The sequence below is a fragment of the Spermophilus citellus genome, assembly GCF_964194105.1.
Source record: "Spermophilus citellus genome assembly, chromosome: 10".
NCBI lineage: Eukaryota > Metazoa > Chordata > Mammalia > Rodentia > Sciuridae > Spermophilus > Spermophilus citellus.
Window position 1 is genome coordinate 32003035 of NC_138197.1, and position 11819 is coordinate 32014853.

Consider the following 11819-nt stretch of genomic DNA (forward strand, 5'->3'; position numbering starts at 1 on the left):
CATTAGGCAATCTGCGAAATTCCCCCATTCCTCCTTTCTCCCCTGGAACTTGAGCCTGGAAGGAAGATGCAGTTCTCGTTTCAAAAGCAGAGGGAGCTCCAGGATCAAGGCTGAATAACCCTTCCTCTGTGTCATGGTCTCCCAGCCCCCTCTTGGTTGAGATCAGGGAATTTCGGACATGCACACTTGGATAGAGAATCTTATGTACAGAACCAGGACAGGGAGGTCTGCCGGAAGTTCCTGCAGAAGGAGCATAGAGGCCAAGCCGTTGCTCCTGGGAGCCAGCAGGGTCGCCCAGCATGACCACTGGCAGGAGCGAGAGGGCTGACCCACTTGCTCCCATCAGTTTCTGAAGGTAAAAACTTTAAAAATGAAGAGCAGAGCTTTGAGGGAGGGGAAAAGAAAGGCAGAGAACCACACAGAGAAAAGTCTGGGGCAAAGATGGTGGGCTGGAAAGAGAAGAATAAAAAAAGACAGAATTAGAGATAACCCATTTCTCCTAGGCTGATCCCATCCACCCCGCTTTACCCCATCACAGTACCATTGTTTTCAGGGTTTTACCATTGTTTTCAAGCTATTTTGGCAGGACTTTTCTAGGAAGATATCCTCTCTTAGTAAAGGAAAAAACAAACTAACTCTGGAAGATTTTGTTTCTTGTTATTAGCTGCCCCTCCTCTCCTTCCTTTTGCAATCCTGTCTCAGTGGGGGTAGCACTTCCCCTCTCAAACCATTTCTCCCAAGGACCCTGCCCTCCCCTATTGAAATAATCTCATTCCTCCATCAGTGGTCGTTGGGGACATCCACAGAAACCCATGTTATACTAACCATAGTAAAGAGGGCTGACTTGAAGTGATAAAAGGTTTGTGGTGGAAAAGGAGGGGAACTATCTTAGCTGGACGGTCAGGTGGGCAGACTCCCAAAAACCTGGGTGGAAATGGGGCTATTGTTCTGTGAGGCCAGGAGAGAGATTGATTGAGGGGGCCTAGAGGTGAGGAACAGAAAAAGAAGAAAACTGGGAGAAACTACTTGCTCTGGAGAAAAGTTGGGAGGAAGTCAGAGCAGCAATGGGAGAAAGATAGGATTTAGTTCCAGTGTAGAAAATTAGTGAAGTCTGACCAGGGAGGGTGTGAGAGGCCGGGTGTCATATGTGAAGACTGATAGTGTGGCTCTATTAAACTTATGTTATTCTTCTGGTGCTTCTCACCACCAAAGCAGGGTGACTGTGTTTGACAGACGGATAGCCAGGCTGTCCACCACTTGAGCTCCAAAGTCCAGAGGAACAGAGAGTTAGGTCCAGAGACATGGACACATCGCCAGAGACATGGTAAGTGATTGGGGGTCTACAGAAATGTTCATGGACTCCAGTCCCTTCATCTTCTCAAGAAAAGGGTTTTGATTTGACCTAGGCCTTTTCTTTATTCCAAGCTAAGGTTTTCTTCCATGGTCTGCTAGGTGTCCTTTTCTCTTTTCCTTCCTTCCCTTTGGGACAAATGCTCGAATTCTACAAGAGGCTGTCGGTACCTGGGTTACCCACATGACTGTGCCCCTCCCCCTTTTAAATTTCAGGTGCATTGTCTTGTTTTCTCTTTTGGCACGGGTTTATGCTGAGCCGACCATGTATGGGGAGATCCTGTCCCCTAACTATCCTCAGGCATACCCCAATGAGATAGAGAAATCTTGGGACATAGAAGTTCCTGAAGGGTATGGAATTCACCTCTACTTCACTCATCTGGACATAGAACTGTCAGAGGACTGCGCATATGACTCAGTGCAGGTATATCACAAACCATGCAGAATGGTGGTGGAAGACCATGGCTGGAGTGGAGGAATGAGAAGGATGATTGGGGGAGAGCCACAGACATTCAGGGAACTGGAGTCAGGTAGTTCTATGGGGGTCAAGGTTCTACTTTATCACCTCCAGGCCAAAATATTCCCCTTGAATAACATCATTTTTACTCTTCTCTTAGATAATGTCAGGGGGCACTGAAGAAGGGAAACTCTGTGGAAAGAGGACCAGCAAGAATCCCAACTCCCCAATTGTGGAGGAGTTCCAAATCCCATACAATAAACTCCAGGTGACCTTTAAGTCAGACTTCTCCAACGAGGAACGATTTACTGGGTTTGCTGCATATTATGTTGCCACAGGTAAGACTCACCCTTGTGTGTATGATTTACTGATCCAGCTACAAGATTAGAAAAAGTAAAAATACTGTATGGTGTATTAAATGAGGATTCTATTTATAACTTTTACAAAGTATTGATTTGGCCTGGCTCCTTCCATCAATTCATCAATTACCTTTGTGAATTTCAAACACATGATCATATTTTATTGGTGATTGATGATGTTAATGTTGATAGTAGATAATAAATCTTAATTTATTGAGAACCACTATGAATTGAGTACTATATTAGAAAATTTCCTATATTAATATGGTCTCAACACTTCAAGGTAGGTATTATTATCTCTATAAAAAGATAAAGAAAATGAAAACTATAAAGTTAATCACTTGCCAAAAATTACATAAGGAACGTAGGATACTCAAACCAATTCAAAATGTGGCATTCAAACTTTCAAATTCTGGGCACTTCTATATCTGTCTCCGGGTTAGAATGAAGTTAGAACTTGTCACAAAGTCAAAGTATTGCTTAGATCTGCTAGAAGGACCAATGTGGTGTAAAGAGATAGATGAACTAATGTCCTCCCTGCAGAAAACAGCACATGTTTGGCCTGCAGAGTGTTGTGTCTGGCACTGAAACACTCTGTATGCAAGAAAAATCAGGGATCTCTGGCATTGAGAGCTTCGTTATAGCAGTACAATGGCAGGGCACAACTTTGGAATCATAGTTCAGGAAAGTAATGCAGAATAATAGCACTCTGAAATGTGGTTCTTTGACAATCTTTAACAGTTAGTGTCTCTCTCTCTCTTTTTTTTTTAAACCTTTATAGTTTGGGGTTTAACTCCATTCCTCCTTCTAGACTTTTGTGCTTGACCTCAATCTTTTTCTCCTTACAGATGTAAATGAGTGCACAGATTTTGTAGATGTCCCTTGTAGCCACTTCTGCAACAACTTCATTGGTGGTTACTTCTGTTCCTGTCCTCCAGAATACTTTCTCCATGATGATATGAGGAATTGTGGAGGTGAGCTTGGCATTAAGAGAGATTCATGTTCCAGGGGATTTGGAATGTACTGAGGCCTCAGAAAGGGCTTTGTCTATCTTCCAATTTTGATTAGGCTCTTCTTTCAGGCATCTATTCTTAGTTACCCATAACTGAGTGGGGAACCATAGGAGGGGAACAAGATAAGGTGTGTTAGTCAGCTTTTCATTGCTGTGACAAAATGCTTGAGATAATCAATTTAAAAGGAGGAAATGTGGACTGGGGGTTGTGGCTCAGTGGTAGAGCGCTTGCCTAGCATGTATGATGCACTGGGTTTGATCCTCAGCACCATATAAAATAAATGAATGAAGGTATTGTGTCCATCTACAACTGAAAATATTTTTTTTTTTAAAAAAAGGAGAAAATGTTTGTTATGGCTCATGCTTTCAGTCCATGGTTGGATGGCTCCATTGTTTGGGTGTGTGGTGAGGGCAGAACATCATGGCAGGAAGCATGTAGTAGAGCAAAATTGCTCACATTATGATGGTCAGGTAGTGAAAGAGAGACAGAAAGAGGTTAGAGTCCCAGTAGTCCTTTCAAGGGCACACCTCCAATAATCTATTTTCTTCCACTAGACTCTACCTTCTAAGGTTCCACCAACTCCTGATAGTGCCACAGGCTGGTGACCAAGCCGTTAGCATATGGGACTTTGGGAAACATTTAAAATCCAAACAGTTACATAAGAGCCACAGTATAAAGTTAGTTAATTGGAGAAGCAAGATAGATGCCTGTGAAGAGTCTGCCTAAAGTTGTTCATATCCCTATCATAAGAGTGATAGAAATCTCATAGGCATTGGATAGCCCCATTAATAAGCACTGGGTGTATAATTGCTCCGGGTGGGCTCCAGTCAGGGAATGGATCCTAGATTAGTCTGAATGGAGGACTCTCAGTTTATGCCAGAAGGAATCATAGTTTGGTGCAGGAACTTCTTTGCTTGACCCTATATTTGATTTCTCCTTTCTTTTTTTCTCCCTTAGTCAACTGCAGCGGGGATGTGTTTACTACATTGACTGGGGAGATTGCAAGTCCCAATTATCCCAATCCATATCCAGAGAACTCAAGGTGTGAATATCAGATCCAGCTGGAAGAAGGGTTCCAAGTGGTGGTTACTATGCGGAGAGAAGATTTTGATGTGGAACCAGCTGACTCAAAGGGGAACTGCCATGACAGTTTAGTTGTGCGTGGTGGATGATTAATTCTTGCTCTGCCCCCAATTTACTTCTCCTTGAAGATAAAACTATCTTTCTTCCTGCCCCTTATTATCTCCTTTAATTTTTTTTTTTTTGCAGTAATGTATATCTAGGCACACACTTTATCACTGAGATATGCCCCAAGCCCTTTTTATTTTTTCTTTTGAAACAGGGCCTTGCTAAATTGCTGAAGTTGGCTTAGAATTTGCAGTCCTCCTGCCTCAGCCTTCAGAATAGCTGAGATTATAAGCATGTTCCACTGTGCCTGACTGTCCCTTTTATACCTTCCATTTAACCTCTTCCCTTTAAATTCTTTCTCTTCTGATTTGATCATTTTGTTTTCTTTCAGTTTGTTGCAAGAAACCAACAATTTGGTCCTTTCTGTGGTAATGGATTCCCTGGGCCCCTGACTATTGAAACCAAGAGTAACACTCTTGATATCATCTTTCAAACTGATCTAACAGGGCAAAAAAAAGGCTGGAAATTTCGTTACCATGGAGATCGTGAGTAACCTAAAAGTGTTTTTTTAACTGGTGACATTAAGGTCCTTGAACAGGTAGACTGTTGTTTTGATAGAATTCTGGGATACATAAATTTCTCCAGAAGATCTAAATCTGTCAGTTATTGATGGAAATGCTTCAACATAGTAATCCTTCAACTAGACCTGAGAATGTGGACAACCTAGGGATGGTTAGTTAGTAACACCATATTATTTTAGTTATCTGCCATATTAGAATGTTAGGCATTGGAATTGAGAACAATTGAATGATTTTAGAAAGCAGAATGATGTAAATAGAACAGTCTCCAACTATTTAGTAAAAATATTTTTTTGTCCCAACTTTGTCCTTTCTAAGCAAACCCCTGTCCAAAAGAAGTCTCTGCCAATTCTTTTTGGGAGCCTGAAAAGGCAAAATATGTGTTTAAAGATATGGTGAAGATAACCTGTAAAGAAGGGTTCGAAGTTGTAGAGGTAAAGTACCATTTGGGCTTCTCCCTAATCTCTGACCAGATCAGGATGAGCATACTGAAATTGTCCAGTCGTTGCCTAACATCCCTGTTTGATTAAGGTATTAACACCTGTTCCATAGAACAGCTCAAGATCTTCAGTCCTAGGTGAGCCATGGGGCTCCTTGGCCAGTTGGGCACTCTCTCTGCCTTCAGCCTTCCTGGGGAAGGGGAGAGGATATGCTGGGACACAGTTGTCTCTTTCAGCCCCAACTCCCGGGTGTTTTGGGTCATTTGCTAAACTGTTCCCAAGCCTTTTTTGGTGAGGAATCCTTGTTAATCCAAGTCCAGAGATCAATTTAATTTTCGGTTTTGATTTCCCATCTCTCTCTGTATAAATTAATGCTGATATCTATAATTGTTCTCTAGGGAAGTGTTGGCTCAACATCTTTCTATTCGACTTGTCAAAGCAATGGAAAGTGGAGTAATTCCAAACTGAAATGTCAACGTACGTGTCTCTTCAATGTGGAACTTTTTTTTTTCTCCCCAAGGGAACTGAAAAATCAGCACATAAAAATCAAGTGTATGGGGCGGGGGTTGTGGCTCAGTGGTAGAACGCTTGCCTAGCATGTGCAATATAAAAATAAATAAAATAAAGGCATCGTGTTTATCTACAAATGAAAAAACAAACAATCAACAACAACAACAACAACAAAAAACCCAAATAACTCTTAGGGTTATGAGAGAGTGGGTTGGGTTTTTAAGGAAAGTCAGTCATGGAAGAATTTCTAGATCCAGACCATGCATGATCCCAGGCCAGCTAGACTAGCAGATTTCTTCTAAAGAAAGTAACTTTGAAGCCAGGTGCCTGTAATCCTAGCGGCTCAGGAGGCTGAGGCAGGAGGATCGCAAATTCAAAGCCAGCCTCAGCAATTTAGTGAGGTGCTAAGCAACTCAGTGAGATCTTATCTTTAATAAAATTCAAAATAGGGCTAGGGATGTGGCTCAGTGGTTAAGGACCCCTAAGTTCAATCCTGGGTATCCCCCCCATCACCCTGCAGAAAAAGAAACTTTGCCCACCCTCCCTCTTTTCCTCCCTCCCTTCCTCCTTCCTAGTACTGGGGCTTGAATCCAGGGCTGCTCTACCACTGAGTTATACTCCTAGTCCATTTTGTTCTTTATTTTGAGACAGAGTCTCACTAAGTTGCTCAGACTGTCCTCAAACTTGGGATACTTGAGCCTCAACCTCTGAGTTGCTGGGAGCACATGCTACCATGCCTGGCTAAGAAAGGGGCTTTGGGATTAGTAGTTAATAGCTCCAAAAGGGTGCCTTCCTGGTTTCTCCAGGACCTCTGCCAACCTCTTAAGAACCAGGTTCTTCATTTTAGCTTTCAGTGGGCAATCTGGATTGGCATATGTCGATGGGCTAGAGAGTGGGTGATGCTGGTTGGAGAGGATGGTCATGGAGAGGTGGTGTGGGAGATTCATTTGGGGTGTGCTTATGGATATGGGGTGGGGAAGAAGTAAGGATGGAACTGACCCCATAACTCTTCCTGGGAAGGGGTAACTGTCCTGACCATCAGTCTCCTCCCTTCCTTTTGTAGCTGTGGACTGTGGCATTCCTGAACCCATTCGGAATGGTAAAGTTGAAGATGCAGAAAATACTTTATATGGTTCTGTCATTCGCTACACTTGTGAGGAGCCATATTACTACATGGAACATGAAGATGGAGGTAGGTTTCTTCTACCAGAGAAAGAGAAAGAAAGGGAATGTGAACATTTAGAGGGCAAACAGTAAATCTTTCTGGGTTGGGGAGGGTTTGTAGAGAAATGGGGGAGACAACACACACTGTCATCCTCTTGGCTTCCAGTAAGGATACAGTTTTCACATGGGGCAGGGTATGTTCTCAAGAAAATCCTAAAGGTCACCAACTCAGCTTTGCAGCTACGGTAGGAATTCCCCTACAACATTCCTTTCATATGGTTATCCCCCTGGACCAGTTGTTTCATGTAAAACTCACAGGAGAACTTCCAGCTGTATGGCCCACACAGGCGAAGGAGTCAGGGTCACCCCTCCTGAATTTGGCTGGCAACGAAAAGACCACACAAACACAGAAAAACCCTTTTTGGGGTTCAAGGATGGCTCTGGGGCCTCAGCTCCCATGCTGGAGGGCAAGGGGAACAAGGGAGGCATGAGGCAAGGGGCTAGAGAGAGAGCACATCCTGAACCCCTGTTTTTATCTAGCGGGGAGACATTCGATAGAAAATTCCACCCAAATAAAGCAAGGGGATTGTGTTACAGCAAATATGGGGGTGTAGCCCAGTCCCATTGGGTGATGCGCACTCCCTTGTGAAGGTGAGGCCCACCTGCCTCGCACACAGGATGATGCCAGTTCCACCACAACCCCCCCCACCCCCGTTACTCAAGGCTAAGTGGGTGCTCAACTCCTGTTCAAGGCCGCCCCAACACAGCTGCAAGTCGTCATATGGTGGTGACTTTTTTTTTTTTTTTTGGTACTGGAGATTGAATCCAGGGGCACTTTACTATTGAGTTGCATCCTCAATCCTTTTTATTTTTAATTTGCTAAGGCTGGCCTCAAGTTTGCCATCCTCCTGTCTCCGCCTTCTGAGTCTCTGGGGTTACAGGCGTGTGCAACTGTACCCGCTGATGACTGGTTTTCTTGCAGTAAAGGCCCTGGCAGTGCTAGATGAAACAAAGTAGGCCCTTCTACATTGATTTTCATTATATTATTAACATTTAAAAAAATTATTTTCCCACATAAAGCACTTTCTCAGTCTCTATCATAACCCTTCTTCCTTCTGCTTTGAAGACTATTCTTTCTTTTTCTTTAGCAAGATAGAGGCCTGAGGTATTATTTGGGGGATGCTCAAGATTATCTTCTAGTTGATTTGTTCTGACCCCCTTCTCAAATCTCAGAGGAGCCCAGGCTCTGCCTGAAAGGAAAAAGTGGAAGAGGGAAGATGTGGTGGTGTTGACATGTATCCCTTGTGTGATTCCAGGGGAGTATCGCTGTGCTGTTAACGGGAGCTGGGTGAATGAAGTGCTGGGCACTGAGTTGCCCAAATGTATTCCAGGTAATCAGGGTTTTTGGTGTGGGCAGAGACTGGAGCCACAGGTGCAGTGGAGTGGGGAGTCACCTTCTGAAAGCAGCTGCAATCCTCTTGGGAAAGGACTTAGTCCAGGTCTTCTAGAGTCCAGCACAGTGAAAGGTTGTAACACTGGGCTGCGGGTATTCCCTCAACCACACTGAGTCAGGGCTACTCGAAGCAAAATAGGCAAGTCAGCCAGCAACAGTGAGTGTCAGAGTCAAGACCAGTTGAGCCTGGTGATGAAGATGAGGTAAGCAGATACAGAATTGCTAAAAGCAGGATCTGAAAGTTGAGAGTGAGGAATCAATACTCAGAAAGAAGTGTATATAGCCTTGTTATTATTTTAAAAAATTCTTTGGGCTGGGGATGTGGCTCAAGCGGTAGTGCACTCACCTGGCATGCGTGCAGCCCGGGTTCAATCCTCAGCACCACATACAAACAAAGATGTTGTGTCCACCAAAAACTAAAAAATAAAAGTTAAAAATTCTCTCTCTTCTCTCTCTCAAAAAAAATCTTTTAGTTATAGATGGATACATTACCTTTATTTTATTTATTTATTTTTATGTGGTGCTGAGGATTGAACCCAGTGCTTCACACATGCTAGGCGAGCGCTTTACCACTGAGCCACAACCCCAGCCCCATATAGCCTAGTTATTATACTAAAAGTCTATGTGGCAGGCAGGTGTGGTGGTGTATACCTATAATTCCAGCAGCTAGGGAGGCTGAGACAGGAGGATAGTAAGTTCAAAGTCAGCCTCCGCAACTTGGTGAAGTCCTAAGCAACTTAGCAAGACCCTGTCTCAATTAAAAAATCAAAAGGGCTGGGTATATGGCTCAGTGGTTTAGAGCCCCTGGGTTCAATCCCTGGTACAAAAAAAAAAAAAAAAAAAAAAAAAAAGAAAGAAAGAAAGAAATCTATGTGGAAAGAAGATATTGAGGAATAAAATAAATGGGGGTTACAGGAAGATCAGAAATCAAGAGTTGAGTAGAAGACAACAGGGCAAAACAAGAATAATAATAATGATCCTAGTAATAATAACAATGCTATTGAAAACTAAAGACCAAGCCAATTTGTTGCATTTATTATCTCTTCCACATCCTTGTAGCAATCCTATGAGGTCTCATTTATGGATGAGTGAATTCAGTAAGAGTCAGGGGCAGGCTTTGAACCCAGCTCTGTCTGGGTACAAAGCTCATTATGCTCAATTCAAAGTCTATTCAGAGTGTCTAACAAGGGACTGATATAATTCAGCTTCATCTGAAACTCAGTACTAGGGAATGGCAAAGCAGTCTTACCTAGAACCAACCCATGGAGAACAAGAGGTTAAGATCAAAGAAGAGAACTCTCTTTGTTTTCCATCATAGGTTGACCTTTGGGTTGCTAGGAGGGAGTCAGGTGCAACCAGGACTTCAGTAAAGAAGGTGTTAAATAGAGGTTTCATCTGGGCATCAGTAGAAGGTATAAAGCTTGCCTCCTCTGCAGTCTGTGTGAGGAAGGAGTTTTTCAGCACTGGTTCCCAGTTGGGTGCCTGGCCTCAGTGCTGAACCCCCCACTCTCTCTTTGAGAGGGGGTACTGGGGATTGAACTTAAGGGCAATTGACCACTGAGCCACATCCTCAGCCCTATTTGGTATTTTATTTAGAGACAGAGTGTCACTGAGTTGCTTAGCACCTCACCTTTGCTGAGGCTGTTTTTGAACTGGTGATCATCCTGCTTCAGCGTCCTGAGCTACTGGGATTACAGGTGTGCATCACCATGCCCGGCTGTGCTGAACTACTCTCCTAGAGCCTGCTTATGGCATTGGCAAAGGGGGATATTTAAGGAAGGCTAGGATAAGTCAGATATAGAGATGGTTGACCAAATAGGTTGACTGTCTCATACTGGAGAACTCTGCAGCCAGAGGCAAAGGTATTTGAGTGGTTGGAGGATTTGCAGGAGGCCAGCCTCATTTCCTGTCCCTCCCATCTTGTTCTTATTCTTTCCTAGTTTGTGGAGTCCCCAGTGAGCCCTTTACAACGCAACAGAGGATATTTGGAGGATCCCGTGCAGATATCAAAAATTTCCCCTGGCAAGTCTTCTTTAAGCACCCGTGGGCTGGCGGGGCTCTCATTGATGAGTACTGGGTACTGACGGCTGCCCACGTTGTGGAGGAAAATCCAGACCCAGCTATGTATGTCGGATCCACAACTGTGAGAACCTCAGGTTTGGATAGCACCCAGATGCTTACCGCTGAACGTGTGATTATTCATCCGCGTTGGCAATCAGTGGATGACTCCAGTTCACGAACAAATTTTGACAATGACATCGCGCTGGTGCAGCTGAGGGACCCTGTGAAAATGGGACCAAATGTCTCCACCATCTGCCTGCCAGGCACCTCCTCAGAATACAACCTCTTGCCAGGAGACCTGGGAATGATCTCAGGCTGGGGTCGAACTGAGAAAAGAGATCATGTTCTCTATCTCAGAGGGGCAAAGTTACCTGTAGCTCCCTTAGAAAAGTGCCGAGAAGTGAAAGGGGGAAATTCCAAAATGAATGCAGCTGCGTATGTTTTCACTAACAACATGATCTGTGCTGGAGGAGAGAAGGGTGTTGACAGCTGTCAAGGGGACAGTGGTGGGGCTTTTGCTGTACAGGACCCCAGTGAAGATACCCCCAAATTCTATGTAGCTGGCCTGGTGTCCTGGGGACCCAAGTGTGGGACCTATGGAATCTACACAAAGGTTAAGAACTATCTTGACTGGATAAAGCAAATCATGCAGGAAAATAAGCCCACTTCTAAGGACTAATCCATTCATATACTACTAGCTTCTCCAATAGGTATGATCAACCCATTGCTTTCAGTTCATCAAAATATTATCATTATTTCACCATGACTGAGAGAAGACAAGGTAGTATCATTGAGCTAGAACTTGATTGTCAAGGTACCTGGCTGGCTGTAGAGTTTGATCATAGAACTGTGTTGGTTATCCCCTTGTGGTCTGAGTACCTGTTATAGATCCAACATGAAGGAGTAAGCCTGTCTTGCACTCTTCAGCAGGAATATCTTAATGTTTTTGGTTCTTCTTTACCAGTTTGAATTTGCATTTGCTTTATCATTCTCAGTACCCATTATCTACTTACAATAAAGCATGCTTATAATCCAATTTTGGTTGACTTTCTTTATTCTATATCAGTAGTCCAGACCATAGGAGGGGAATGGAATAAGAGCACTGCTGAATCATGGGATTCAAGCATATAGTAACTCATATTTAATTGTCATGAAAATAGGGAATTCCCCTTTTCTTCCCTCTTCCCTTTTCTTGTGAGATTTACTGAATATTGTGAACAGTTGGAATTAGCTGTTTAATATATTCTTTAAGTATGAATTCTTTCAATGTCACCTGAAAATTAATTTTAATATTCATTTGCATAAT

General features: G+C 43.4%; 1 protein-coding gene across 2 annotated transcripts; it reads left to right on the top strand.

Annotated features, from left to right (window-relative positions):
* Window positions 1-145: 145 nt before the first annotated feature.
* Window positions 146-11543, top strand: C1S (complement C1s). 2 transcript variants are annotated; one of them, XM_081309827.1, is made up of 12 exons: window positions 146-355; window positions 1216-1324; window positions 1567-1774; window positions 1968-2145; window positions 3015-3140; window positions 4137-4336; window positions 4699-4852; window positions 5204-5319; window positions 5724-5802; window positions 6899-7027; window positions 8316-8390; window positions 10393-11543. In XM_081309827.1, the coding sequence occupies exons 2-12, from the start codon at window positions 1302-1304 to the stop codon at window positions 11190-11192; spliced, it is 2088 nt and encodes a 695-aa protein (XP_081165953.1). In that variant the 5' UTR covers window positions 146-355; window positions 1216-1301; the 3' UTR covers window positions 11193-11543. The 2 variants fall into 2 exon arrangements, with proteins under 2 accessions (XP_081165953.1, XP_081165952.1); XM_081309826.1 differs by having other exon boundaries at window positions 148-355; window positions 1213-1324.
* The last annotated feature ends 276 nt before the right edge of the window (window positions 11544-11819 follow it).